This window comes from Ceraceosorus guamensis, assembly GCF_003144195.1.
Source record: "Ceraceosorus guamensis strain MCA 4658 unplaced genomic scaffold IE81scaffold_82, whole genome shotgun sequence".
NCBI lineage: Eukaryota > Fungi > Basidiomycota > Exobasidiomycetes > Ceraceosorales > Ceraceosoraceae > Ceraceosorus > Ceraceosorus guamensis.
This window is the reverse complement of record NW_020290077.1, coordinates 1-27,685: the sequence shown is the minus strand read 5'-3', so window position 1 is coordinate 27,685 and position 27,685 is coordinate 1. Positions and strand designations below refer to the sequence as shown.

Genomic DNA, 27,685 nt, shown 5'->3' with positions numbered 1-27,685 from the left:
CGCGTTTGCTATCATATAAAGTCTATGTGTCTGTGCTGTCCGCGCGTGGCGCACGGACGCCGTGAGCGCGCGCTGGTTACCCTGCAGCGGTGTACAACCACGCAACGAGGAGCGTGACGAGTGCTACCTACCTACACATGCTCGGCAAAACGGCCGATCCTCCTCATCCTCAACCGATCCATCCATTCACATTCCCCGTCGATTCATCGACTTGCCCAAGCTGAACAATCCAGCTTTGGCCTTATTACATTGAGGGGGGGGGAGCAATCTGCTGGGGATGGGCTCGTCGGCGTCCCTGCAATGTCCATCTCGCTCGCCGACTGTGCGTCGGAGGAGGGAATGGCGGAGAGATCGCAATGTGGAGATGATGATGCGAATGATGGACCAAAGCATGAGCGGGAGCGGGGAATGGACTGGATAGGCAGCACCAGCGAAAAGGATCAGGAGGTGGAGCATGTGCGGGTGCAAGATGAAGCGCTGCGAGCTTCTCTTGAGCGAGAGAGGCTTGCTGCGAGCAATGCCGAGGAGGCTAGAGGGGCTATGCACGAGGAGAGCGACGAGGGTGCCGAGGATGGTGGCGGTGCTGCTGCTGGTGGTGGTGGTGGCAGCACCACTTTTTACAAGTCTGTGCAAATCAGCTTGAGGGAGCCTGTGGGCAGCATGAGCATCAGTCCTGGTGAGTGGAGCATTGCCAAGGGGATACGAAGGGGGGTTCCCTTGTGAAAGCGTTTGCGCGCTCATCTTACCGCCCTACCATGCACCACCTTGCTTCCCTCGACTCGGCCATTGATACCGCTGGAATGGCATATGTGCAGCCAATCGAGATGTGGTGCTGGCTGCTCGCAAAGGCCTCTTCATCGTGGATTTGGAGAATCCGTACGAACCGCCGCGCTTTTTGGCACACGCTTCCAGATGGCAGGTGGCTGATTGCCAGTGGAATCCGCATCCAGCTCGAGCGCAATGGGTCGCGAGCACTGTGAGTGGCAGGCGCGCAAAGGGCGTCATGCTGACCACCGCATTCATGGGCAGTGAGCGCCCTCGCTTACTCTCTGATCGCGCGCATACTTGCGCTTCGCTACGCAGTCCAATCAGAAGCTGCTCGTGTGGAACTTGGACAGACCAGAAATGCTAGCGGAGGATGCAGGCGCTTTCTCTGTCAGATCGATCAGGCCTACACGTACCGGCTCTTACGTCTCTCGTCAATCGACACGACCAGGCACGACGACTGGAGCGTCGGGCTTCGTGGCTCAGCCTTCGTACCACAGTCCCTCTCTCAGCTCATCAGCTCGTGGTCTCACCACACTGACTCCCTTCTCTCACGATGCGGCTCTATCTGGAGCTGGACGAAGCGTCACGTCTGGTAACGCCTCTGTTGCCGCAGCAAGCAACATCCTGGAACCTCGGAGGATCTGGAAATCTTCCTCTGTAGAGTACGTCTTGCATGCTCACACGAGAGGCATCACCGACATCAATTGGTCGCCCTTTCATCCGGATGTGCTTGCTAGTTGTGGCATCGACAGCTGGACTTGGGCGTGGGATCTGCGCGATCCCAGCAGACCTAAACAAGGCTACAGTGCGTGGAATGCTGCCGCGACGCAGGTAAAGGTGAGTGCTGATTGCGCTTCATGAAGGAGGCGGGAGCGCTCGCTCGCAGGACAAGTCAGCTCGCTGACCTCACTGGCTTCTCATGCTTCTAGTGGAATCGAGCGTCGCCTCATCGGCTTGCAACATCGTGCGACAACAAGGTGCTGATTTGGGACGACCGCAAGGGCGCTCTTCCCCTAGCCACCATCGAGGCGCACGAGTCTAAAATCTATGGCATCGACTGGGCTCGCGATGCTACATTGGGCTTAGACAGGTTGATCACCTGTTCTCTAGCAGGAAGCGTCAAGTACTGGGACTTGTCTTCGAATCACGCACAGAGAGCGATAGGTAAGAGGGAGCTAGTTACGGAACCTGAGCAAACCATCGAGACGCCGACTCCTGTATGGAGAGCCCGGCATTTGCCTTTCGGAAGTGGGGTCATGACTCTGCCCCAACGCGGAGATACGAGCCTTTCGATGTGGCACAAGTCCAATCCAGAGACGCCAGTGAAGCGCTTCGAAGGGCACAAAGATACGGTCAAGGAATTCTTGTACCGCACGCGTGGCGGTTCGGACCGACAAAACGATGATAGAGAGTGGCAATTGCTCACTTGGGCAAAGGATCAGACGCTGCGCTTGTGGCCGATCGACCCACAAGTTACCAGGGCTGTCGGTCACGTTGCAGGAGGCCCTATCAAGGTGCTATATACTCGTGTCAACGCTCCCAACATTTCTTACCGCGACCCTCCACCGATAAGTGCAGGTGGGACGTCGGGCGGCAAGAGCGTGACAGATCAACCTCAGCTTTCGCTTCAGACGCAGTCTCTTGGCGAGCCGCATGCTCGAGTCTTGTCCGCTCCCGAGAACATCTTCGTCCGATCACCAGCTTCGGCAACGGCGATTCAGCCGCCTCTGGATGCCACTGCTGCATTGCTGAGCGGACCAGGTAGTGGGACTCGGACGCGCTTGAATTCGGGTGGTCCGAGTCCTCTTGCGACTAGCACTGGTGGTAACTCGGGAGCCTCCGGCTCTGCCTCAGCTTCTGCCTCTGCCTTCGGCACCAGTTTCTCCCGCCATGCTAGATCTTTCTCCGAGCGCGCTGGAAGGGAAAATGCTCTTGAACGATCGTCCTGGAACGCTCCGCTCAGCGAGTCGCTGTCAAGATCACAGCCTAGGTCGATGGGCTTGAGCGGCGCCAACATGTCCGCGCCAAGGGGAGGATCGATGACCGCTGCCCTCCCCCAACAGACAATCTCCAGTCGCTCAAGGGAAGTTCACAGGCAGAAAACGATTACGGAAGCGTCCAGCGCTAGTACGACCAAGGGAAAGTCTCGAGCTTCTAGGGACGCCCAGGCCAAGCTCGGTTCAGCGCATTTACGTGCGAGCGCAGACGGGAGGGAGACGTCTGATGCGAAGCATGCGCATCACGGCAAAGAACGTGAGGGTAAAGGCCGCTCGAAGCAAGGGGAAAGCACCGCGGGGAAGCGCTCACGGGCGAAGGCCCCTGAGAGCAAAGTCTACATGACTCGGGGAGCTGGTGTCATCAGCGATGCAGCTTGGCTCGCGCAGGCGCGCACAAGGGCACAAGGAACGGCAGGTCAAAATCACACGTTGGGCAGCAAGTCGACGATCGATGCGATTGGATGGATATCCGGTGTCAAGGTGAGCGGTGGGCTTGCTTCGCAGCGCCGCGAACGCTCCCCGACCAGCAAGAGGGACATGTCTCCAAGTCTGACGGGAAGAGAAGATCATCTTGACAAATCCATCGCCACGCTCACACCTGATCGATCCACGGAAGCTGGTGCGGTTGCACAGCCCCAAGGCGTACCGAAAGAGGGCACCTCTATCGACGGTAGCGATGCCGATGTGATCGCGCCGGATGCGGCACAAACGCTTGGCGAAGAAGTTTCGAGCATCAGCAAAAGAATGCCCAGGGTGACGTTCGAAAAGGTGAGTCTCCGCAAAGCCAGCGCGTGAGAGGATACAGCGTCTGATCACTTTGACTTTGTTTCGAGGCAGGTCGAAATAGCGCAACGGGTCATCTGCTGCAATCTCTATGGACCGTGGGGCGTTGAGCGTGGCCAGCCGGCATTTTTACGCATCACATTCAACTACCCCAGCTCGTACCCTTCCAAAGCACCGCGCTTTGATTTAGAGAACAACGCAAGCGTGCCTCTCAAGACGCGCGCCCTGCTCCTCAGGAGCGTCAAGAAGCTTCTGCGGGACCACGCTGCGACTCGACGCGTAGTGCTAGATCAGAGGCGAAGCAAAGAGAGCGGCAGCGAAGATAATAGTGCTGCAAATTCGGAGAATGAGGAAGAGCAGAGCGAGGTGGATCATCAGCTCGAGGTGGACCGGGCAGCCTCTTCGAGAGCGCGGTCAGAAAGTTCGCGAAGACAACGGACGTCCGGCAAACGTCGACGCTCGAGCCATCGTGTGGATGGCTTGCCAAGCACAGAGGCGGTGCTCCGATTTCTGCTGGGCGAGGCGATCAGAGGTGACAATGTGCCCGGCGCGCCGGGTTTGGTCCCGCCAGCATTCGGAGAGACTTCGGATGAAGAAGATGAAGTGTACGCTTGGGATCGCATCTTTGGCAGGGCGCCACCGCGCATTTGCGGAGCATCTTTCGCGGCGAATGGTGAGAGCTATCAAGGATCGCTGCACATATCAGTCCCTGTTACTGATCCGTAAGACCTCTTCTGCAGGTCTGCTCGTAGTTTTCGGGCAGCGAAGAAGCCCAGCTCTACCGAACATGAAGGACTCGCGTTCGAGCGCTGCACGTGCTCCATTGTTGGCGCAGACAGGCAACGCAGGCGCAGGGCGAACCGGCTTGTCTGAGAGTGTGCGCGCAGCGAGTCAAAAGTATGAGACTGAAGGGCCGACAAGTACGGCTGGAGCAGGGGAGAGCAGCGCACGTTTTGCGCACAGCTATTCCGCTCTGACCACTGCCATGACGAAATTGGCGCAGCTGGCTAGACGACAAGAAGGTCTGGATGCTCCTGCGTCGAAGAGCAGCAGCAATCGAGAGCAAAATGATGGCTTCCTCGACGACTTGGATGTGGTGCAGCTACTCAGCGCGGATTTTTTGGCTAGAAGATTGCGCACGGCTAATACGAGAGGAGATGTTGAAGGACAAGGACGGGGACGTTCAGGCGGCGCGTCGAGAGAGAAGGAGCCATTCGGCGTCCGTAAGCGCAGCCGGAGCAGACTGAGAGCTTTTGGAGCAGCCCTTCTCGAACCTCCTCCAGGCGCTGCGCACGACGCTCTTTCCTCTCGAAGGGCGCGCTCGTCAAGCCCTGCCGGCTCGCGAGCATCGCGCGCGATGGTGGATCATCACCATCAAGTCGCAAGCATTGGTCCGTTCGTCGTGCGCCTCTGGGACGTTGGCAAGTTGCTGAGCAGCTCGAATCAACGTCTCGCATCGCCATTTGCACCATCACGTCTGGCCACGCCACCACCTTTGCTGCGTCGTCGCTCATCTTCGTTGCCATCCAGTCCCAGAACAGGCGCTACGCAGGCATTACTGTCGCCCGGCAGAACGCCGACGAATGAGCGCCGCGATCCTTTCAGACCTCTTTGAATGCTGGAGCCGGCATCGGCGCACGCCTCGATTGCTCGCGTGTAATTCGGCGATACCGAACGGCCCGATGCATTCGTAGCGCTCTGCCCAACGAATGCGTCAAAGTGATACCCTGCCGAAAGAGCATCGTCTACCGCGTCACCGCACCCACGAGTCGCACAATCCTCTCCAGCGCTGTACAAATACACATTGTGAGACGTGGCAGAAGCCCGCTCACTTCGCCCTTTCTTTCATGTTCCTCCTGTCCTCTACCCATCCCCCCTTCTTTGCCTCCAAATGCCCTAGCGCCTCAAAGCCTTCCCAAAAGTCTTTCCCAACGACGCACAACCCTGGCCCAGACTTTGAGCGTCTGATAAACGGCAGCGGGGGCCAGATCCCTGATAGTGTGTTGCCAAAGCAAAGCGTTGTAAGCTCGATGTCTAGCTGCGTTTGCGGATAGCCAAGAGCTATAGAAGGGCGTCAACGCATCATCTTCTGCCCTTCTTCCATTCTTCTCTCGTTTCGAAGCAGGTCCACCACTACCAGTAGCGAAGGCGGAGGAGGAGGAAGGGGACACGTGTCGCGTAGCTCTTTCGACTTTTTTTGCAATCTGCATTTCCAACTCGAACGCATCTTGAGCAGCTCCGAAGCGCAAATTATTGTCTGCCCAGAAGCGTTGCGTAAGAGCTTCTGCTCTGGCTCTGTTCAGGCGATGACGCAGTTCGGCAGCTTCTAGACGAGATAGAAGGTCGAGGTAGTAGTAGGAAGGGCGACCATTGGGACTGGCAGTGGGACTGCTTAGAAACGACCTCCTCCACGCTCCAAGCTTGGATGTAGCGCGAGGCTGATCAGAGGCGGATGAGGTGGGGGAAGAGGAGGGAGATGCGAAGGAGGCTGTGCCTTCGCTGTTGAATTCGGAGAGCGAATAGGGATGGGAAACGTTGGTGGTGCGGCTGCTGAGCGCTTGTGCGCTGGAGGATGAGACGTCTTGATTGGACAGAGAAGCATGGCTGTTGGAGCTGGAGCTGGAATGAAGATCTTCTTCGAATGCGCTGCCGATCAAGAGCAGAGGACGAATGTTGGAGATGGGATGAGCAGGTCCGACTAGATCTGCGCCTGGTCTGGAAGCCAATTGTGCCCTCTTTCGTCTAGACTTGCGCTGCTGCGTGTCAGTGCCCGTGTCTGTATTGGTGCTGGTGCTGGTGCTGGTGCTTGTGCTGGTGGCAGACGAGCTGTATGATCGACACGCCTTTTGGACTGAGCTACGGCTCACTGCCGCAGCAGCCACTGCCGATCGTGCGGGAAGCGCTGCGCAACGCATACATGCTCCCGCTTGGCTACATGTGCCCGATGCCGCTGTACCCGACCATCTGGCGATCGAAGGTAGATTGATGGTCATATGGGTCAGATGATGTGTGTGTGGGGGGGGGGGGGACAATCTGCGAATGAATTTGTTCGAAGTGGTTTCCGAGAGGTGAGTCTGTTGAGTCGTTTTGAGTGAATGCGTGTGGGGATGGTGGGCCAGTTGCATGCAATCTTGAGCTCCCTCACGGTTGGACTGACGCGAGGTGATTCAAGAGTCTTCTGATGAGTTTGAGTGCTTGGAGGGCAACCAATGCGCGCGACCCCGGCGACATCGGTCACGAGACCTAAGAAAGACATTTGTGCGACTCTCGCAACATTCTCGAATATATTGATCAGGCACGCGCGCACGCACCATCACCCTCCCACCATGCATCAGTCACGCCATCCAGACATCCTTCTGCGCAAACGATCACGCAAGATGCTCGTGGACTCTTCCTCTGCTGCTCCACATGCCAACTATCATCAATTGAAGCGGTCCCACCCCCCCCCCACCCCCCGCATTGACGCTCGCACAGCAGCTCTTTCGTCACGTCATCAGCACTCCACGAACTTGTTGATTGCCAAGGCATGCAATCCTGAATATCCGAATAGCCGTGGCTTGAGCTCGTCAGAGATGGCTTGCTCTGCTTTTATGCTCCTCCTCTTGGCTTGTATGGGAGTGTGACTGCTGCTGTAAAGGCGGGAGGCGATCACGAATGGGTGCAAACCCCGCCCGCCTTCTTATTCCCCACCTTTGCTCGGTCGTGTGCGCGCAGCTCGATCGTGAGTGACAGTGCAGCCTCATCATCACCCGCGGGTGGCCTTTCGCAGCTGACAGTGTGAGGGGGTACAGAACCCTGAATGTATGCAGTCAAGATCGAGTAGCAGCACCCGCTGTTAGCAGGGCAGTGTTCCCTCCTTATGGAAGGCGAGGCGGCTCGAGTTGCCAGTTTGGCCGCCGCCATGGCATAAGACTCGCGCACCTTCTACATTTAACAAAAGTCATCCCCCCCCCACTGCCCACCGCCGCCTTTCATCTGGACCAGCATCTCGCTCTAGCATATACGGCACTGCACCTTGCAAACATGGCAGCCCAAGTAGCTCAATCGCCTCTGGTACCAGCCGGTCCCAACGGCACCGACTTGCAATCCCTCAGCAGCGTTCCCTCCATCAAACACATCCTCACATCCGGTCAACACGATGCCCTGCCCGACAAGTTGACTCCTTATTCCGACTTGCCCAAACAGATTCCTCTTTCAGCACCTACCATTTGGAAGAGGGAGGATTATGAAGGGGAAGAGAACAGAGAGAAATGGGTCAGGGTTTGGAGCGAAAGGGAAATCGAGGCGCTCGAAAAGGCTTCCGTTGCCTGGAGAGATAGCGGAAAGAGCTTGACGGAGATCGAGCGAGTGAGTGTGAATGGTGTTGGTGTTGGCGTTGGCGTTGGCGTTGGCGTTGGCGATGAGGTGTTTGCGTACCTGCATTACTCGCGAGTCGGTGGGATGATGATACGTGTACGCATGCGGCGTAAAATCCCTTGTCTCCATTTGACCACTTCAAACCCCCCCCATTCACCCCCCCCAAACCTTCCCAACGACGATGCCGCAAATATCTTGCAGGCCAGCTTTGTGCTGCCCGACTGGCTCGCGGCCGATCTGACCGCTATTCGATACCGCATCCTGCACGGCGTCGGTTTTTACCTCTTCAAAGGTCTGCCCGTTCAGCGTTGGGGCATCGAGCTCACCGCTATCGCCTATCTGGGCATCGGTACTCATCTGGGCAACACTGTCAGTCAGAGTGAGTTTTCTTGATTTTTTCAATTGCTCGAGGATCGTTGCACTGGGTGGGTTTGGAGTTACATGGGGAGGTCTTGCTAACCCAGCTTACGTCGAACATGCAATGGCATGTTCAAGGCTCACGCGCTTCTTTTCCTCCCCTCCTCGCGCACGTTCTGTCTATCCTCGCAAAGACAACAAGGGCCACTTTTTGGGCCACGTCAAGAGCCTAGATGGCGCTGATCCTACCAAGATCGACAAGGTTCGCATTTACAAGACGTGAGTGGCTCTGATCGTGCGGAGGATGGCGCCGAAATGCTTTGGCAGATGTTGTGTTGGAGACTGATTCTTTCGCCGCGCTTGCTTCCGCACCGCACTGCACCTCGCCAACGACGGCAGTACTGCGCGTCAATTCTTCCACACGGATTCTTCGGGCGGTCTAGTAGGTCTTTGTTGCCTCCAGACGGCTCAAGAAGGAGGAGAGTCGGACATCGTATCTTCTCAAGCCATCTGGAACGACTTGCAAGCCAATCGTCCGGACGTGGCCGAAACGCTAGCCTCGAACATTTGGTATTTCGATCGCAAAGGCGAGCAGAGCAAGGGCGAGCGACCCTTTTACGTTCAGCCGATTTTCAGTCTGGTAAGAGGACAACCGATCGAACGTCTTTCTGCCCGATTCGATCCGTACTACATCAAGTCTGTGCAAAGGCACGTCGATGCGGGCCTGATGCCGCCTGTGAGCGAGGAGCAAAAAGAGGCGATGCAGGTGCTGGAAGAGACGGCCAACAAGCTGGCTCTGCATATGGAATTGGAGGTTGGAGATGTGCAATTGGTCAGCGATCAGCATGTATTCCATGCCAGGACTGCCTACGTCGACAGGGCCCCGCCAGAACCAAGAAGGCACCTGCTTCGTCTTTGGCTCTCCACCCCCTCTAGCGAAGGAGGATGGGAATTGCCAACGATTCACAGCAATCATCCTAGACGTAAGTCCGGAAAGCGCGAAGGGGGGGGGGGGCGGGGGAAATCGTTTGTTGCGCAAGGGATGCTGATGATCGCTTGTCCCCACGCTCGCGATGCAGGTGGAGGTATTCAGGTAGACGATCAAATCGCTACCTGTCCGCTCGACGCCGAGTAGTCGATGGACCAAAGCTCCTCACAAAGCTGTGCGCGATGCCGAAATGCAGCAATAACAATCAAATAAACCCCATATTTCCGGAAGATGCGAAGCGGTACAAATATCAGCGAGTGCTTATTGATCTGAGGCGGACTAGGGTGGGAAAGGACGCTTTAGCGGACATGCGAATGGTACGGGGGACCAGGGAGCAGCAAGCGAGATACAGCAGACAAGTGGCGAAATGCGATAAACGGCTTTGGTTCACAGTCTCCCAAGAGAGGTGCAGCGTCCGCGCAGTATACAAGTGGAGCAAGGGAAAGAGAAACACCTTGTCGCATGTGCCAATGTCATTCGTGCAGGGATGGGTTGGGAATCGACAGGGAGTAAAATACTGCCCTGCCTGTCCCGATTGAGAAAGCTTGCGCGTCGCAGCAAGGGGGACTATACGAGAGCTTAATAGGCCGCACGCTATCAAACACCCTTTTCACCTGAATCCGCTGAGAGCCAAGACGGTGACGCCGGTCTGATTGGCAAAGTAGTTGGAGCCTCCGGTGGCGTGCGCCCAACTAGAACCGCCGCTGCTGCCCGCCAAGATTCTAGCTCCTCCAGCACTAGCCATCCTGTGCGCATTTCGAATGTCGTCCTCTACATCCTGAGCGCAAGCTAACAATCTGGCCGCATTGATGCGAATGCTGGAAGCGTTGAAAGTGAGCGTGACGCGCGAGGAGGAGGAGGAGGAGGAGAGGGAGGCGTAGGAGAGGTAAGAGTGCGAATAGGCTTGAGAGAGGGCCGGATGAGAAGTTAGGTTCTTGTGCGCATGAGGTTGGATCCATACGACGCAAGATGGTCCATCAAACTCCAAGGCGCGAGGTCGGGGCGCAGCAGTAGCTGCCGCAGCTGCTGCTTCCTCTTCTTGTTCCGCTCTCGCTTCCTCTTCCAAACTCGTGCTTTGTCCAGCAAAGCCATCATGGATAGCGTGTGCTCGAGCAAGAGCCGTCTGACCCGAAGCTTCTTGAGAAGCTGGCGGCGGCACGAACCATTCCCTAAAGACTCTATCCAGACCTTCCGCCAGCCTCTTTTCCCACCTCATCGCAGGTCTTCCAGGCACGTCCACATCCTCCCTCTTGCGCTGCAACGTCAAGCTCAGACACCAGCTCTCAAACGAATCGAGCGGGTCCAGTTGGAATTGGTACGTCGGCATCGTGGCGGGCATCGTGGGCTGCGATCGTCTGCTCTGGCGCGCATCGAAAGGCGAGCGCGAGTCGAGAGAGGAAGAGATGGGACCGGACCAATCGTAGGCGTCTAGAGGTCTATTCAGATCTTGCCCTGCAGGATGCAAGTGGTCGTTCGCTCCTCGTATCCACGTCGAGCCGCCAGCGCCTGGCACTACGCGGGCCGTGGAGCCATGCTCTTCTTCTTCTTGGTTGCCTACCCCGCCGACGCTTGCCGTTTCATCCGCATCCTCATCGTCCGAGACGAGTCTAGCAGCTGAGAAGCGTTCGTACGGTGTGGCCACATCCGTGAAACCCATTCCTCTAGCCGAGCTGGACAACGGCAGTACCTGGGTCAAAGGCGCGCGCGGGGGCGAGTCGGGCAGCGCTCTGGCAACGCTTGCAGTAGCAGAGGGGCTCGACACGCTGCTCGTGATGTCCCTGCTTGTCAACCTATCTCGATGTTCTAGCGGAACTTGCGGAACGGATAATTGGGCAGGATAACCTGCGGGAGCGACTCGACGCCATGGGGATGCAGCGGTGCTAGAAGCTTGCGCTCCTCGATCCAATTCCAATCGTTTGCTCGTCGATGAAGCATCCGCGTCGGCGCGCACAAAGGTAAAGTGAGCGTAAGTGCCTGTGCATCCATCGCTCCGTGAATCATCCGGCGGACCCAGATGAGAAAAGTGCAGGAAATGCTTCGTCGTCAGTGTGTCGATTGGTCTTTGCGCTTCGAACTTTGACAGCGGGGGGGGTGGGGCGAGTGAGGGAGAGAGGCCAAGAGTCAGCAAGAGGCAAGAAAGGGCGCGCAGCAAGCGCCAGATCGCTGAGCATGGCGGGCGCTCGTTACTCACAATCAATCGCGAGGTCGCTGCAGCTGAGCTCCTCTCTCGGTGATGCGAGCCTCTGCTCTGACTTTTGTCTGTGCTGCTCGCGCGCTCGGAAAAGATGGTCTGGATGGAGCCGCGGACATATCTATCGTGCATGGCAGCATAGTACCTGCTAGCGCAAGACATGGTCTTTGTAAGATCACGAATGGGGATAAAGCTGAAAATGTGGAGCTGTAAAGAGTGCGTCGCATCGATGCAAGAGCCCAGGTCAGGGGGGGGTTGTGGCAAGTTGAGGAACTCGAGACGCATTCACTCCCACACGCTTTCGCCCTCGCCGTCGACTCACCTGCAGCTCATAAGGCAAGCTGGGAAAGAGGGCCAAAGCGACCGCTTCGTACTCTGCTCTGCTTCGCCTGACAAGCTCCCAAGCGCTCGGTTCTTCTATCTGAGCTTCTCTAGACCTCGGCGAGCTTCTGCTTAGGTTGATCATACTTCTAAAGCGGGGCGATCGATTCGGAGTGTGGCTGGAGGAGCTTGCAGCTTCGACGTTGTCGACGTCCGAAGCTCCCGCGTCGGCCGCCGCAGCCGCAGCAGCATCTTGCAATCTCCCGAGCGACATGGCGTCGATGCGTTTGCGTGCTGATCGCACAGCGTTGCGAAATGTTGATCGCGAGTCTGAGGTCTTGGTCTTGCCAGAAGTCGATGAATGACCAATCAACGCTTCCTCGCCACCCCGCCTTCCACCTTTTGAACCCCGCTGACGAAGCTCGTTCCAAACCGCTTGAGGCAAAGCAATTACAGTCGTCATTGTAGGGCAGGGCGGGCCAGACAAGCAGGAGGGGGAATGTGGAGCACCAGAGTCGGATCAAAGCAAGAGACAAAGTGGACGCGCGCGTGTGAGAAGGGGGTGAGATCAGAGTCGAAGCGGAACACAAGAGTGTTCTTGTAATTAGCAAGCATCTTCTCGGTGCAACACGGCGACAGTCCGTGCCATTCGATGCGAAGACTCACCGACTCGATCGACCTTCGGCGACTTGCGGATGCTCCTGCTCCTGCTCCTGCTCCTGCTCCTGCTCCTGCTTCTGCTCCTGCTCCTGCTCCTGCTCCTGCGCCTGCTTGATCGATTGCGGCCCCTGCACCTGAGCTCGTCACGTATCACGATCAACAGTCTGAGTGCAAAGGCAGGCAGGCAGCCAAGCCATACAGCTCCTTCGTCACTTGTGCAGATCCGCGCGAATCCGGAAACCTGATGAAATCTTACAACGTGGGCTGGTCGCTCCGATAGGCAAATCAAGTTGACGTCCTAGCTGCTGAGATTCACGATTCACGATTGCCAAGACAATCCATCGCAAGTTCCACGAATCGTGGAAATCGTGAATGCGAAATGCGAAATGCGAATGCGAAATGCGGGAATCGCTACGCGCACTGCCACAAACGCGCACGGACGGACCGACCTGCAAAGGACCCCCGAGCAGCAAAAAGCAGCCACACGAACAATTACGAATCGTGAATGCATGCACTGAAAGCGCTTTAATTGTGAACTTCACACTGCACGGCGCGCGCGTGCTTGCTTCCATGCATCCGTTGCAAGAAGCGAGCGAGCGAGCGAGCGAGCGGCAAATGCTTGTGAGTCCAGCACCGACCAACCAAACAGGCAGGCAGGCAGGCAGGCGGGCAGGCGGGCAGGCGGGCAGGCGGGCAGGCAGGCAGGCAGGCAGGCCCAGTCGGAGCAGCAGCAGCTAGTAAGACCGTACACCGAGAGCGAGTCCCTGCTTTGCTCAACTCTTGATCACCATGGCAGCAGCAGCGAGTTGTGCTTGATCTTAATTGATGTTGATACCGACTTTGCAACTTTGAGCAAAGGTCTGCAGTCTGAGTGCCGAGTGCCTTGATTCATCGATGAGGCGTACGTGAAAGATGAGGGGGGGGGGGGGGGGGGGGGGGGGGGGTCGCGGGTCGCGGCCGGGTCGCGGATGCAAGATATGCGGTGTACCTACAGTAATCATCGCGCATGGATGCACAGCTATACTGTATCATGAACGATCTGAATTGAATTGAATGTGAAATTCAAATGGAAATGCAAGATGATATATGCCAAGTCGTGAGCGCAAGTCTTGAGCAAGGAAGGTGGCGTACGCGTGCATCGTCGCGTCGCCCATGCAGCAGGCCGTGCGCGCGCTGTCAGCGCGTATACACTCTATGCAGGCACTCGCACTCGCACTCGCACTCGTGACACAGCTAGAGTCATCACGAGTCACGAGTTACTGAGTCGTGACTTCTCTCTCTCTTGTGTGACTCAGCTATAGGCATCAGTCATCGCGATCTGGACTCGTGACTTGATTCGTGATTGTGCTCAGTCACGAGTCAAAAGTGTGAATTCGATGCGCGATTGCTGCTGCCAAGAGGGCCGGGCGGGCTTGCGGACCCATGTGAGACGCAGCCGCGTCAGTCTGAGTGTGAGTCGTGAAACCGCTCATCGTGGATATGTTCGCAATACGGCGGCGGCGGCGGCGGCGGCGCGAGGGAAAGGGAAAGGGAAAGGGAAAGAAGGGGTATATAGGCCAAGCCTTTAATTGTTGCTTGCAGCAACGAGTTACGAGTACCGCGCGCAGAGATTACGGCTCGCAGCTAGCAGCCACGCCTTAATCTCTCCCTTTCGCGCGGTGGAGTCGGATTGCAGCTATGTATGTAGGTCGCGAGTGTGAAGTTTTGAGTGGAGGGAGTCAGTAGTCACAGTCACGATCGAGTGTGAGTCTGGTGTGCGTCTAGCACGACATGCATTGCATGATACTACTGCTGGAAAGGTGTCGTCGAGTTGAGGGGGGGGGAGGGGGGGGGGCGGCAGCGGCATAATCTAGTCACGAGTGGTGGGTGTGCTCCATCTACACCTTCCTCCTTACCGACCTATACTCACATCTCACATCTCACAACAACCATCGACTGTGTTGTGCGTACGCAATCAATGGTACAGGTGCGGGCAGGTTCTGCATTCTTGATTCTTGATCGCGTATGGGCATACATACGCACGCGTGCGCGCACGGCAGGGTATACGCCCGCCCGCCCGCCCACTCTTGAATATGCCTTGCGTGGAGGAATATAAGGGATCTTGGGGGTGTTTGTGCCGCGCGATACAAGCTTGACTATAGTCATCTCGTAGAATACCGCTCTGTACGCATCAGAAGTCGTGCCTGCGAACCGCTCATGGCAGGCTTCATGTGTTCACTCCACCTTCCTTGCAGCAGCACAGACTGATCGAGCGCTCCGGCATTCCGTGTGTGCAGCACGTTCGAATGCAACCTAACAGAAAGACAAAAGGCGAGACGTTGGGAGGAAGCGTCGATGAGCAAAAGTTTTTGATGAACGAATGCGATTGCAAGGAGACATCCGAGAAAGTTTCGAAAGGGCACAGTGGGTCGTGGGCATTGGTTTGTCTTTCGAGATGGAAGGGAGGGCATGCGGGACCAAAAGGCAAGGTGGAGGGCTCCGTCCGTGCCCGAGATAGACGGACGAGTGGTCGAGCGAGAGCGTGCGACGTTGCGACCTATCCTTGCGCTCTTACTTTTGCGCTCGTCTAAATGCGGCAATGTCGCGAGCTGCGCGCTCGGCAATAGCGTAGACCACGCTCTGAGGGTGTCCGGGAGCCAAGTCGGGGAAAGATCCAGCATCGACGACTCTGAGCGCATCGATTCCGTGAACTTGCCATTTGGAGTTGACGACGCTATCCTGGATCGTCTTTCCAGCTCTGGTGGTGCAAGCGGCGTGCCAGACGGTAGATACGGTCGAGCGAAGGTACTCGAGGATTTGCGCATCGGTCTGAATCTTTGCGCCTGGAAGGTACTCGTTCGCCACACCGCCGACCAGCACGGGAGCCATGGCTTTGGAAGCAAAGAATTGACGAAGACGCTTAAAGGCCCAAACCGACACGGCTCTGTCGACCGGATCGCTGAACCAGTTCAGATCGATCAGTGGCAGATCCTTCAGATCCTTGGATGCCAGTTTGACCGATCCGACGGAGCGAGGCGCAACCAGAGCGGCCAGGATGGAGGCGTAGCGCTTTCCGCCAGCTCCAGCAACGGCATTTTGCTGCAGCAGGTTCGCAAAGTTGCCAGTGACGCCAGGTGCGCTGAGGTACTCGACGTGGGGCCAGTCGGCGGGGTAGGAGTTGAGGACACCAGCACCGATGGCACTGGCAGTCGCGGGAGGAAGACGTTCCCAAGCCAGGTAGTCTGCGACTGGATTGGTAAGAGGACCGAGATTGTTGGCGGAGAAATTTCCAAGCTGTTGCGTCAAGAACAGAGGATTGGCGGCCAGATCGGTGTACGAGCGCGTCTCTGGCGTAATCTCGTACGTGATTGTAGCTCCAAACACGTGGTCCACAAGGTTTCGTCCGACATTCTCGTTGATTAGCACGGGCGCAATGTTGAACTTGGACAGCTCAGCAGTCGGACCCACTCCGCTGACCATGAGGAGCGCAGGCGAGTTGAAAGAGCCGCCGCTAAGAATCACTTCGCGCTTCGCTACAATGCGACCCGTCTCGCCAACGCCGTTGAGGAGAGAGCTGACTACCACACCATCCGCCTTGGGCTTGCCACCGGCAGGTGTGGAGAATGTGAGCCTCTTGGCACGAGTCTCGAGGAAGATCTTGAAGTTTGGACGGTTGCGTGCGGCCTCGTAGAAGACGCGCGAAGTCTGAGCAGGGATGGTTGCGCAATGCGCTGAATTAGCCTCTCGTTGCACATTACTTTAGCGGCCGTCCTTCCACTCACAGAGCGCTCGCCCTTGGTGGGATCGACGGTGACGGCGGCGTAGTTGCCACCCAGCAGCTTACCACCGTTGAAATCCTGAATGCGTGGAATGCCGCACTCTTGCACAGCGAGGTCAACGAATTTCTGTATTACAAGCGTGCAAAAATTAGCGACAGCTTGCTTGACCAATGAACAGTGACCGCCGAACTCACGCTGAAATTCTGCGGCGTGTTGGGGTATCCCACGAAGAGGGGCGCCGTGCTGTCGGATCCGTAATTGCGAGCGTCGAAAGTAGCAGCTGGCAGCTCCTGACGAAGTTGAGGACGAGGGGGGGTAAAAGTAGCCGAGCGCTTGAAATCCGGAAGGAGGTTCTGGAAGCTCAAGCTGCTGTCGCCTGTCAGCGAGACCCATCGATCCAGCGAACCGACGGTAGGTCGTTGGGTGAGCCTGAACAGATGCACGCGTGAGCAGCAGCAGTCAGCGGCAATCATACGTGGTAGACACATGCGAAAGCTCACATGAAGTTGCGGGCGCTCGATCCACCAAGAACGCGCCCACGAGTGTACGCGACGGGCTTTGTCCTTCTCAGTTCGGGGTTGTTCTCGATGTAGTATTGCCAGTCGAGCGCCGTTGGCGTTTCTTCCGTGCCCACACCGATGACGTCGGAGCCTGGTACATTGACGAACGACTCGTTGATGACATCGGCATTCTCCTTGTAGTCTCGTCCAGCTTCGATGACTGCCACGGTCTGATGAAGAAACAAAAGCACGTCAATCGTTGGTAGATTGGCATACGGAAGCGTCGCGCCTCCCGAGTACTCACCACGGATGGGTCCTCTGACAGGCGGGCAGCCAGAGTCATACCAGCAGTACCAGCACCAACCTGTGGAACCGTAGGACAAGGGGAACATCAGTTTGGGTCTTGAATTTGAGTCGTGAGTCCGACATCCCAAATTTGTCCATTGTTCATGGTCACGTGAGGTACTCCACGTTCGAGTAGCGAGGCAGTCGCTGCGTCGGCCCAGCTTGAACCTCTTTTCGATCGCAGCATTCACAGCGAGGCAGACGCTTGTTTCTACTCACGACGACATAGTCGGCTGTCCAGACGGTAATGGGAGGTATGGCCAAGGCAGAGGCGGTGTGTGTGCCCACAAGGGCTGCGGCAAACGCCGTGAGGCCGACGAACGCGGATGATCTCATGATAAGAAGCGAGAGCTTTTATCAAAGAGCGGAGACGGATCCCGGGGGGGGGGGGGAGGGGCACGGATCTCGGGAATGGATGGGAGAGGGGAAAAGTTGAACGGGGAGATGGAGCTTGTGAAGGGGCGAGGAGGTAGCCCGAAGGAACGCGGCGAGGCTTTTGAAGGGCTGGCAAGGAGCTCTTTCGAGTGCAGCGAAAAGGGACGACATTCCAATTGATTGGCTTCTCTCCTATTCGCAGCCCGCGCTTGATTCACAGATCATTCGCTTCCGTCCACATGCACACTTGCTGTCTTGCTTCCGTCATAGGCAGCATGACAGGCCTGTCCCTCATGGGCAGCGCGTTCAGCGCAGGGGCCTGCACAGAGCCTATGATCGCTAGCTTGGATCGGAAGAGATGGAAGCATTGTGTTGGGTCCTCTTGCGCACCTCTCTGCGCCCCTTCCTGTCCGCGGCCAACGGGACCCGCACAAGATCACGAGTCCGACCGCCGGGCCTGCTCGACGTTCTGGATCTTGAATGCAAGTCTGGGCATTTGCTCGCTGCGACATTCGTCAGCTGTTTATGCAAAAGACCGAGGGACTGCGAATGTCCGCCGGAGGCATTGCTCAGCTTGTGAAAGCATTCTGGGAGTCCGTCCGGTGCTGGCCTACTGCTCATTGATGTCCAGCGACACGAGAAGCGATAGGCGATGCTGGGACAGGACAAACACTGAGCTCGAAGCCACAACTCTGGGCGGGGCAGGTATCGTACTGAAGCGGTCTGTTTGGACAAGCGCCGGCGAAGTCTTTCCGAAACACCGTTCAAGCGAGATAAGAGGGCATCCAAGGTGCTTGTCTGACACACACAAGGCTGTGCATGGTCACCTGGACTCACTGGTGCATGACCCATCAGTCTTCCGAAAGCGCTTCCTTCTTTTTTTTTTTTTTTTTGCCCGTTCGGCCGTTTCTGTGCAAGTTCAAGACACTCCTCTCCGCTGCACCGACCGCCGCTGCTCGCTCACACTGCGTTTGTTCCGAGCGGCAGGCAAGACAGCAAGCAGCAAGCGGCATTCTCCTGACTCTGCTGTTTGTTGAAGGAGCCGTGCCGCTGCGATCTGAGATCCTCGACCCTTGCCACACTATGCAGCAGGTGCCGTGCTTGGGCGTATACTCACGACTGTAGAAGAGCATATCATCATCATCATCATCATCTCAAAAGCTGTGGGTTCATTTACCTTTGCTAATAACACCCTCTTCATGCAGCGCGGGATGCAAATTGGATCTGGATGCACGCCCAGCCACAAGAGGAATACCTGTGGTCGACATAACAGTCACGAGTCGCGAGTCGGCAGCAGCAAGGGTTTCGTGCTGACTGCTGCTATAGGAAGGAGCATGTAGCACTCGATTCACCCTCATGACTTTGACAGATTCAAAGATTGGCGAAACTCACTCGGTACATTAGAACTTGCCCGCGGGTGTTTGAAAGTTCATCCGAGGGGCATTAGTAAAATCTCCGCGGCACATGCATTAGTAATTGTCCGCATGTGGGCCAAGAAAAACCTTGCAGCGGAGAGCTGCATGCACCAAGCTGCCGCTGCTACTGCCATGGCTGCATGCATGCATCGCAGCAGCACGAGTCACAGTAAGATCTCAGCAAAAGCATAATTTGAATGTGGATGAGTTTTCGCTCTCACGCAAGCAAAAACATAATTCCGGTACCCACCCAATTAATTAATGACCGGACTTGCGGACTAGCGGACTTGCGGACTTGCGCGGGATTTTGCCCGAAATGCGGGAATCGTGAGTGTGCATCTAGAAGCGCGACGACGATCTCCAGCAAGCAAGCATACATCCAGCTTAATTGCTGGCTTTTCTTTTGCGTTTGCTTTGGATGGTGTTCAGATGAGCCGAGACCATTTAAATTTCGTCGAGTGTATCGACCCTAGCTGCGGTCTGCGAACGTGAGCCCGGCGCTATACCATCAAAGTCTGCGCCCTCGATGATCTGCGAAGGGTTAGACTGACTCGACCATTCCCTGCTGTCTCGACTCTGCTGATGCTGAGTGGGCGCTTAAAGAAACTTGACAAAGTGCGGGGGCATTTTCGAATGACCTCGTCCCAGCTAGCTAGCATGCGGTGGAATCAGCTTCCGTGCGGAGGGACATTGGTGGCTTCACGCACGCTTCCTTTGGGCTGCTTTCCTTATTCCAGTCGTCGCAAGTTGACGTCCTCTTGCACTCGGAGACGGTAAGCGCTGTTTGGCATCCATGCACAGCGTTTGGGTGGCTTGGGCGCTAGAAACAAGTCGAGCGCCAGTCAGCGGGCACTTGATGCGTCGCATGACTGACCGAACATGCGACCGTGATTGTCCCGAGGAAAAGAAATGGGGAGATGCTCGACCCCGCACTGACTGGCCCATTCCCTTCTGTGCTCCGACGGCACAGCTACTCAGATCAGCATTGACCTGCCTCCGCCCAACTTTTGCCAACAACTCCTGCGAACCTACTCGCACCTCCTGACAGAAGTAATGAACGCTGAGCAAAAGGACGAACTCTCTCTTGCAATCGTGAACACACCAACGACCCGAACTCACCTGACCCTCGAGTCGAAGCTGGCGCAATTGTGTAACGCTCCTCGCACGTCGCGCAAATCAATTTCACTCTTGTCATTCGCAATTTAGCTTTAGCGTCCCCCGCAGATCCAATGCGCGAAGCGTTCGATAGCTTCCGATGCGCGCTACTGTAGCACACTCACGACCAAGTCAAAATTTAGCCTTTCGAGGCTTTCATCCCCTCGCGGGGAACTCGTTTGCTCTCATTGCGGAGTGCGGCATCACCTCACAGTCCAAGTCCAGGTCCCGTAGGGCAACGCACTGACTGACACGAAGCGCTTCTCGTCGAGTGCGTGCGGGCAAACCTGGGCAAGGACCACTCAGACTCGTGACTGTGACTGTGTGACTTTTGATGATGCTTCGATTGAATTCGCGTAGCGCCACCTCCCCATTCCAATTTATGCACCCCACATTCACACTCGCATTCCCATCCTCACTCATTCACATTAATTGAAGCTGCTGCATGGATGCAGGGCAGGCACTCAGCAGCAGCAGCAGCAGCAGCAGCAGCAGTGCGAATGCATATCCCTCCCTGCTCGATGCAGCAACAAGACGGGCAAAGGTACCTGTACTCGGACCACGCAAAAAGCCATCCAATCACGTTCTTTCCACGCATCTCTGCCAGCTTGAACAGCAAGCGAATCATCGTGTCCGCACTCACGAGTCCTGTTGAGGTCCAGAGTTGCTCGTCATCGTTCGAGATGCTCTACACTCTCGCCCATGATCCCAGCTAGTCCAACAAGGCAGTTGTTTGGGGGGGGGATGGGGGTCGAGGTCCGCACGTGGGGCCGGCTCGCGTCAAAAAGTCGTGAGTGACTTTTTCGAATGCAAGCTTGGCCGATGTGGACATTGGAACAATCAGAATGTGCCGCCCACGAGTAGTTCGGTGAGGCCTAGATTATTCCTTATTGCCGCTCGGCTGGACGGGTCCACTCTCGAGCGCGTGAAAAGGAGAGGAGCGGAGGGAGAGGACCTTGGAGCGTGGAGGGAGGGGCATGAAGTAGAAATTTGCTCGCTCGCTCGCGCTCTGCAGTGTGATCGATGCGAGCACACATCGCAAGCTATCCCCCGCATCACGACCATGCGGAAGAGGATCGTCGATTCTGCGCCACGTCGACGCCAATCAAACTCGAGCTCGTTTGCCTCCATGCGGCACATCACGCCGTTCCGCAGAGAAGATCATGTCATTGCGTCGATGCTAGCGCGAAGTCCATATCGAAGAGGACAAACTTGCTAAGATCCGCATCGAACGTGCGCTCATCGAGCTCTAGCTCACGAGCGCTTGTTGGAGAGGGAGACAGAGGGGCAGATGCAGACCTAGCCATCCTCCTCTTCGCCCACAACTTCCTTTGCAAAGGGTTCAAAGGCGTCTCTGAACGCGTTCGTCTCTGCCGTCTCTATAGCGTCTGACCTAGCGCACTTTCTCCAATCCGCCCGATCAGGCTTCTTCAGATACCTCGCCAGCGTTTCTCTGAGCCACGTGATGCGAGCGAAGGAGCGTCAGCACGAACAGGTTGTATAGCTATGCAATGGATGCATCTGACGGGAGAGCCAGACAAGCATCTCACCTGACGAATTGCAAGCTGAAATGTCCCGTCATCTCCGGCAACATGTCCAACATCCAAGTCTTTTCGCCCAAGTCCACCCTCAAATAGTCTCCCAGCTTTTGCCTCTCGTCCGCATCCTGTTGAGTCGTGTCGAGTCTCCTGCTAATCTCTTCCGCTCTCTCTTCAAAGACGTATCCGCACTCCTTGGCGCTGTCTCTAAAGAATTGCTCCAGACTTTCGCCGGCCAGCTCCTTGGCGACCGGCACAGACTGTGCCTGTAGATGACCTATCCTCGTGCTGTTCGTTCCCGGCGAACGTCCAATCTCCCAAGAGACCGCGACGCTGCCAAAAGACGCAAAGGCGAGCGAGATTGCCTTGCGCCAGGCATTCATCTCTGCGTGCAATGCTTCGGATTGGCTAGGCTCAGGCGCAAAGATGGACGGTGTGTGCGCGATAGGACTGTCGATTCGGACGCAGCCCGCCAGCGTCAGTCTAGAGAGCACGGTTCGCAGTGCGGCCGGGCCATCACATACACTATCAAGACGTGACCACCGCCAGGGACGTTGGAGTCGGCATCGGAGCTGGAGGGCAATTGGCCCTTTGGCAACGAGATGTAACACTCGGTACCTGTGAGGGGCATTGGACAAAATGTATCAGCACACAATCACATGACACTGCTCCCGGCCTGGGCGACGTACCTATTGAGACAATCAAGTGCTGTGAAAAGTAGCAGGCGATGGCGGAAATTGATCAGCGCCACACTACTGACATAATTTCTCTGGCAATACCGCCTACTCACCTTTGCCGCTTGTGGATTGCTCAAGCAGAACCAGCAGTCGGCAGGCCCCACGGGTATGATCGGGCCTCTGCGCGAGAGGCCAGGAGGCAAAGGCACATCAGGTTTCTGTGGCAGCCCGTTAGCCCCGCCATCGTGAGGGTCTGTTTCAAATCGAGAAAGAAAAAAAAAGGAGACATGTCCACGCACGCTCGTGTCAGACATTTGGCTTGACGCTAGCCACCGCTGCTTTCAAGCGTACTCACCTCGTCGAATCCTTTTGCCGCGACCGCGGGTAGGCTGTCCGGCCCACCTATAATTGGCTCCTGAATCCAACGCATCGATTTCCCCATTCCCTCTTTCCCTCTTCGCGAACGCTTCAGCTTGTGATGATCGGCCACTCGCTCCACCAGGCGTAGAGCTACCGAAAGGATTGGCTGTGCATCCGTCCGGAGCCTTTCCAGCTGCTGCTCTTTGCAAGCGGTCCATCTCGATGGCGGGCACGAGGTTAAAAGCTCCGAACCATTTCTTCTTGTCTGCGTTTCCGAACCTGGCGATGCTCAGGAAGCGAGTAGATGAGGCCGCAACATGCGCATGGGGAGAGTTCTTGTATGGCGCTCGCTCAAAGTACACGCCTGTTCGGCGCGTGGACGTGTCGAGACCTATGATCCCATCGATTGCTCCTCCGTTCAAGTCCATCGCTCCACCATCAGGCCCAGGAGCGAGCGAGAAGCAGTAGCGTGGCTTTCCTCGAAGTAGCAGCGTGGCTATTGCCGGCGAGCCCCAAGTGCGCGCAGTCGGATGTGGCAGCTTCTCCTCCGGCACAAAGAGACTGATACCGCTGGGCCAAGCGTTTGTGAGTAAAATGTCGATGGGTGGTATTGCTGCGATTGCAGCTTTGGCCTCTGTGAGCGCTTCGGAGCTTGTTGTCGCTCTTTGCGCGGCTTCGCGCGCTTCTTTCAGAGTGGCCGGTGCGCCGTTCGATGTGCTGCTGCTGCTCGAAATTGCTTGCGCGCGCGCAATCAATGCGTCTCGGTCTTCGAAGGAAGGATGCGAAAGCAGCGACTCGATAGAGTTTCGGGTCATGAAGGTCGCCTTCACAGCATCCTCCGCCGGTACCTGGTCAGGGACGAGGGCAGTGAGCATGTATGCGCGCGCGCAGGGCGTTGCAGTAGCAAGTGCTCATCACTGACCCCTTTGAGAGCACCATTCCACGTTCCACCTATCCACGCGACCTGCAAACCCTCGCTTGCTGAGCCATCTACAGGCCCAGATCTGCCGATCCTAGCGACTCCCTGTCTGCCAATGCAATAGAGATTCTCTGCTATTCTCGTGACCCTGCCAGAGCTTGCGCTTTCGATATCTTCGAAGCTGGAGTGCAGACGCTCAAGGATGGACTGAGAGGCGGTCGATGAGTGCATAAAGTACGTCTTGATGGGGACTGTGAATGCCACACACAGAGGTTGCAAGCGTCAGACAAGTCCAAACCTCGCTAGGCGCCGGATGCGCTCCTCATCCAGAAGTGTACTCACAAGTGATTGTGCCCTCCACGAGGTCTCTCTCTTGTTGCTCGCTACGATCCCGCGCATCGCTCGGAGCGAAGAGATCTCCGAGGACGAAGAGGGCATCGAAGGGTCCGTGCTTCTTGTTGATCTGTGCTGCCTTGTCGATCGAAGCCTGGATTTGGCCAGAGGGCGGACCAAAGACGAGTCTATGGCGCAGGACAAAGAGGGGGCCAAAGTTTGGATCAAGATGAGCCAGCTGTGCTCCTTGCGCCCTGCTCTGATGTGACGCACGCTGCTGCAGGCGATGCTTCACCATCACTTGCGATTGATGTGCCCCATCTACCCGACCGATTGAACTCACATTCGCATGGCTATGCCAGCCTTCTCCACCACCGCCGCTGCGGCCGTGCTCGTCATGCCGATGTATATTTTCGAAGCAGTCGAGAGTCAGCTGCACAAGAGCCCTGCTGCTCTAGCAGTGAGCATGTCGTGTGAGTTTTGGAGTCGCTGAGAGGGGGCAGACGTGTGACATGCTGACTGAAAGGGTGGACCGGGTGCATGCAGGAAGCTTTGTGGATTTTGTTCCCATCAGCAGCTGCAGGCCATGCAGCATTCACATTCTTGATTCACGATTCTTGATTCAGATTGCAAGTCGATCACGTGCGCCCCGCATGAAGCGCTTATTCAAGATTCAAGGTTACCTCAGGGACCCTTCCTTGTGCCTGCAGCCAACACGAGTTCGTTGGTTCGCTCGTTGTATCAATTCTTGATTCTCGCATGCAACGACTGATGTGACTACTTCCTTCATCCTGCCAGTCAGAGTCCAGATCGGCAAATATCCCACACACACAATCATCCGAAACTCGTGCCCCTTCAAGCACCTCTTGTGCTGATCTCGTTGCAGAAGAGATTCTCATCTCATCTCGTCTCACCTCACCTCGGCGCATCCATCTGAGGCGGCGAATCTATCCCGCTCGACCGATCGCACACCCTTCTTTGCATGCGTCGCCTTGTCCGCGCATCCTGATCAGCCAACCATCATGTCGGACGTGGGCGCATCCTCATCGCCTTTGCTCACACCTCGCATTGCAATCATCGGTGGAGGTCCGAGCGGCCTAGTCACTCTCAAGACGCTCCTCTCTGGCGTTCCCTCGCATTTCCAACCTCGTGTAAGCCTGTTCGAAGCAGAGGAGAGCATAGGTGGAACGTTCAAGTACAGAAGCTATCAGAATGGACAGTTGGTCTCTTCCAAGCAATTGACTGCCTTTTCGGATTTCAGATTGCCCTTGGATGCGCCGGATCATCTGTCTTTGGAAGCGTACGTGCAGTACTTGGAAGATTACACGAGTCATTTCAAGCTGAAGCAAAAGGCGCAAAGGTTCGAATTGGGTGCACGAGTGATTCGCGTGCGCCGGACAGCCTCTACCAAGGGGCAAGCGGGTGTAGGGCATGTGGTGCAGTGGAGAGGAGCGGATGGCAAGGTGGAAGAGGACACGTTTGATCAGATTGCTGTATGCGCAGGCTTGCACGTCACCCCTGCCTTTCCCGATATTCCCGGATTGCCGATTCCTCAAGTAGCAGATTCCGAAGCTGAAGAGGTGCGCAAATTACGCGGAAGCACGTCCGAGGCGGATCGAGCCCGTCAGGCTGCCCTCACACCAGCGCAGCAAAGGATCAAGGCGATGCACTCTAGCATTTACAAGGCACCGCACATATTCAAAGAGAAATCCGTGCTCATATTGGGGACAGGAGAGACCGGCATGGACTTGGCTTTTGCTGCTGTCAAGGGTGGCGCAAAGGAAATTGTCATGAGCACCAGGCAAGGCTTCCTCTCCGTGAGTGGCGCGACGCCTTTCTCCGAGACGTGCCCGGAAAAGGGCAAGCATGACCGCAGGCACTCGGTCGTGTATGCAGGAGTGTCCAAGAGTTGTGTGCGCCGTCCGCTGATCTTCTCGTTGACGCCGGATACATCTCGACACTCTTCACATAGTTTCCTGCCGTACTAGAGAACTTTACCTTTCTTGGCGTCACCTTTGATCGTCCAACACCGATCGACGGTTTGATCACGAATCTCTTCGAGACCAGTCACGTTCACCCATGGGTCGCACGCTCACACTTGCGCTGGTTCGTGTCGGACATGATCATCAAGCGGGTGCTGTGGGTCTTGACGGGCACCATGGCAGGATGCAATCAATGGGTTGGGGAATTACCTCCTCACAGACTAGGAAGGGCCTATTCGCATTTGAACAAGTCCAACAAGGCCATACCATACCTCAACAAGGGCAACAAGAACAGACCGTGGATCATGGAGAAGATCGCAAAGTATCTGGACCCTCCGCACGTGCGCGAAGACGAACCTGGGGTGGAACTGGCTCCTTTTCCTGAATTGGTCGACGAAGATGGACGGATACGCTTCCTACGAAACGAGCGCAAAGAGGATTTCAAGATGAGGAGCAGAACAATCAAGCCTGATCTGGTCATGTTCGCAACGGGCTATCAACAGAGCTTTCCATTCTTCGACGAGACCTATCCGGTACCTGCTCAAGCTACATGTCGAGACATTTTTTCGCACGACGATCCTAGCATCGCCTTTATAGGCTACGTTCGACCTGGTGTGGGAGCTATTCCTCCCCAGAGCGAATTAGCAGCTCAACTGTGGACCTTGGTGATCTCGGGACAGCTCGAGGCGCCCACTAGCAAAGCTCACTATCACCTGCTCACCAGACCGGAGGCCAGGCTCAAGTACGGCGTGGACTACAGCTCGTACGTGAGCCAATTGGCTAGGGATATGGGATGCGAACCGCGCTTGAGGGATCTGTACCGCGATTACGGTCTTCAGATTCTCTTCATCTTTTGCTTTGCCGCCGCTTTTCCCACCGTGAGTCCCGCATCGTCTCGCGCATCTTCGTCAACCCAGCATTCGCTCATGCTTTGCTTCCTCACCTTGCCCGCCGCATAGCTCTATCGCCTTGAGGGTCCTTGGAAATCTTCCACCGCACCTCAAATTTGTCGGACAGAGATCTTAGAAACCATCACTCGGAGGGGCGTCGGTGGCAACCTGATGATGGGCGTCATTCCCATGATCTTTTACGCACTCGTCACTGGACTGGCTCATGTGATGGAATTCACCCTCGAGCTGGCCCTGCTCGTAGCGCCCACTCCAACCAGAGCTGTGCTTGGAGCTCTGGACTTGCCAGAGTGGTTCACCCTTGATGGACAGAAGCCAGCAACAAAGCTAAAAAATGCATAGCGTCTTTGCTCTGCGCCACAATTGCACACCGCCGCGCCTGCTAGCAGCTCCATTTGTACATCAACCACCAAACGTCGCATCATGTCAGAACAAGATCTTGTGCCGCTCCTGTCTCGCTTGCTGCGCAACAAGTGTCCACCGTGCGCGCCCTGCCATCATCAAGTCCGTCGAGCTGGAAATATTTTACTGAGACGCCTTTAGACGCGTACGAGCTCGAAAGCGAAGCTACGTCTCCGAGTTCATGTGCATGCATTGAGATGCCGATGCGTCATGATACGATGCGCAAGCCGACCGACCGAGCTTGACCTGCTATTGTTTTGCACATCTGCAGAGCCGGAATCAGAGCATCGAGTCAGCAAGCTGCTCGAGCTTCAGGGCAAGGCGCAAGTTGCACCGAGTGCTATGCCACCCCTTTTTTTGCGTACTGCTCGTTGGGAAAGTCTGTCGCAATACTTTTGGGCAAAGCAAAATCGAATGATGGACGAGACTCACAGCTTCTTCAGAAACGTCATCGATATCCCTCATCTTGATCTTTGCAATCTCGTACAGTGCCTTGACGTTGATAGTGCCCACATACTCGCTGCCCGTCCTTCCAGAGCCCGTCGTGATACCAGCCGCTCTTTTCAAGAGCAGAGAAGTTGGCGGAGCTGTAGAGGG

At 56.2% G+C, this 27,685-nt stretch overlaps 8 protein-coding genes across 8 annotated transcripts; 4 read left to right on the top strand and 4 right to left on the bottom strand.

The window, feature by feature from the left end:
* Positions 1-300: 300 nt before the first annotated feature.
* IE81DRAFT_349606 (hypothetical protein) lies at positions 301-5,163 on the top strand (the record flags this gene model as incomplete). The annotated part of the gene is made up of 6 exons (XM_025516414.1): positions 301-676; positions 816-976; positions 1,084-1,605; positions 1,698-3,533; positions 3,603-4,221; positions 4,289-5,163. The coding sequence occupies 6 exons, from the start codon at positions 301-303 to the stop codon at positions 5,161-5,163; spliced, it is 4,389 nt and encodes a 1,462-aa protein (XP_025367209.1).
* A 289-nt stretch (positions 5,164-5,452) lies between these two features.
* Positions 5,453-6,463, bottom strand: IE81DRAFT_293964 (hypothetical protein; the record flags this gene model as incomplete). Its single annotated transcript, XM_025512030.1, has 3 exons — positions 5,453-5,634; positions 5,680-6,095; positions 6,141-6,463. The coding sequence occupies 3 exons, from the start codon at positions 6,461-6,463 to the stop codon at positions 5,453-5,455; spliced, it is 921 nt and encodes a 306-aa protein (XP_025367208.1).
* Positions 6,464-6,886: 423 nt separating this feature from the next.
* On the top strand, positions 6,887-7,306 carry IE81DRAFT_245868 (hypothetical protein). Its single transcript, XM_025511269.1, has one exon. The coding sequence runs from the start codon at positions 6,926-6,928 to the stop codon at positions 7,169-7,171; it is 246 nt and encodes an 81-aa protein (XP_025367207.1). The 5' UTR covers positions 6,887-6,925; the 3' UTR covers positions 7,172-7,306.
* A 100-nt stretch (positions 7,307-7,406) lies between these two features.
* Positions 7,407-9,628, top strand: IE81DRAFT_245841 (Clavaminate synthase-like protein). Its single transcript, XM_025511268.1, has 5 exons — positions 7,407-7,895; positions 8,106-8,283; positions 8,456-8,540; positions 8,661-9,244; positions 9,341-9,628. The coding sequence occupies exons 1-5, from the start codon at positions 7,572-7,574 to the stop codon at positions 9,394-9,396; spliced, it is 1,227 nt and encodes a 408-aa protein (XP_025367206.1). The 5' UTR covers positions 7,407-7,571; the 3' UTR covers positions 9,397-9,628.
* Positions 9,629-9,859: 231 nt separating this feature from the next.
* Positions 9,860-12,224, bottom strand: IE81DRAFT_349603 (hypothetical protein; the record flags this gene model as incomplete). Its single annotated transcript, XM_025516413.1, has 3 exons — positions 9,860-11,323; positions 11,441-11,647; positions 11,763-12,224. 3 exons carry the CDS (start codon positions 12,222-12,224, stop codon positions 9,860-9,862), a joined length of 2,133 nt encoding a protein of 710 aa, XP_025367205.1.
* Positions 12,225-14,823: 2,599 nt separating this feature from the next.
* Positions 14,824-17,392, bottom strand: IE81DRAFT_317130 (alcohol oxidase). The gene is made up of 6 exons (XM_025512573.1): positions 17,244-17,392; positions 16,984-17,043; positions 16,680-16,909; positions 16,374-16,608; positions 16,183-16,305; positions 14,824-16,105 (listed from the first exon to the last, which is right to left on the bottom strand). Exons 1-6 carry the CDS (start codon positions 17,358-17,360, stop codon positions 14,972-14,974), a joined length of 1,899 nt encoding a protein of 632 aa, XP_025367204.1. The 5' UTR covers positions 17,361-17,392; the 3' UTR covers positions 14,824-14,971.
* Positions 17,393-20,868: 3,476 nt separating this feature from the next.
* IE81DRAFT_325926 (hypothetical protein) lies at positions 20,869-24,337 on the bottom strand. Its single transcript, XM_025514661.1, has 9 exons — positions 24,140-24,337; positions 23,806-23,984; positions 23,467-23,714; positions 22,540-23,392; positions 22,298-22,437; positions 22,197-22,215; positions 22,032-22,125; positions 21,520-21,957; positions 20,869-21,422 (listed from the first exon to the last, which is right to left on the bottom strand). Exons 1-9 carry the CDS (start codon positions 24,193-24,195, stop codon positions 21,269-21,271), a joined length of 2,181 nt encoding a protein of 726 aa, XP_025367203.1. The 5' UTR covers positions 24,196-24,337; the 3' UTR covers positions 20,869-21,268.
* A 481-nt stretch (positions 24,338-24,818) lies between these two features.
* IE81DRAFT_335387 (FAD/NAD-P-binding domain-containing protein) lies at positions 24,819-27,017 on the top strand (the record flags this gene model as incomplete). Its single annotated transcript, XM_025515445.1, has 6 exons — positions 24,819-25,167; positions 25,198-25,376; positions 25,425-25,613; positions 25,769-26,656; positions 26,738-26,893; positions 26,961-27,017. 6 exons carry the CDS (start codon positions 24,819-24,821, stop codon positions 27,015-27,017), a joined length of 1,818 nt encoding a protein of 605 aa, XP_025367202.1.
* Positions 27,018-27,685: the final 668 nt, after the last annotated feature.

What these genes read in the sequence shown, in the direction of transcription:
- IE81DRAFT_245868 (XM_025511269.1), top strand. Translation starts at nt 6,926, where the DNA reads ATGCTCGTGGACTCTTCCTCTGCTGCTCCACATGCCAACTATCATCAA.
- IE81DRAFT_245841 (XM_025511268.1), top strand. Translation starts at nt 7,572, where the DNA reads ATGGCAGCCCAAGTAGCTCAATCGCCTCTGGTACCAGCCGGTCCCAAC. An exon ending in GCTTGACGGAGATCGAGCGA is followed by an intron (nt 7,896 to 8,105) that starts GTGAGTGTGAAT and finishes AATATCTTGCAG; the next exon opens with GCCAGCTTTGTGCTGCCCGA. An exon ending in TCACAGCAATCATCCTAGAC is followed by an intron (nt 9,245 to 9,340) that starts GTAAGTCCGGAA and finishes CTCGCGATGCAG; the next exon opens with GTGGAGGTATTCAGGTAGAC.
- IE81DRAFT_317130 (XM_025512573.1), bottom strand. Translation starts at nt 17,360, where the DNA reads ATGAGATCATCCGCGTTCGTCGGCCTCACGGCGTTTGCCGCAGCCCTT. An exon ending in GGACAGCCGACTATGTCGTC is followed by an intron (nt 17,044 to 17,243) that starts GTGAGTAGAAAC and finishes ACGGTTCCACAG; the next exon opens with GTTGGTGCTGGTACTGCTGG. An exon ending in TGTCAGAGGACCCATCCGTG is followed by an intron (nt 16,910 to 16,983) that starts GTGAGTACTCGG and finishes TTTCTTCATCAG; the next exon opens with ACCGTGGCAGTCATCGAAGC.
- IE81DRAFT_325926 (XM_025514661.1), bottom strand. Translation starts at nt 24,195, where the DNA reads ATGACGAGCACGGCCGCAGCGGCGGTGGTGGAGAAGGCTGGCATAGCC. An exon ending in CGTGGAGGGCACAATCACTT is followed by an intron (nt 23,715 to 23,805) that starts GTGAGTACACTT and finishes TGGCATTCACAG; the next exon opens with TCCCCATCAAGACGTACTTT. An exon ending in CGGCAAAAGGATTCGACGAG is followed by an intron (nt 22,438 to 22,539) that starts GTGAGTACGCTT and finishes GATTTGAAACAG; the next exon opens with ACCCTCACGATGGCGGGGCT.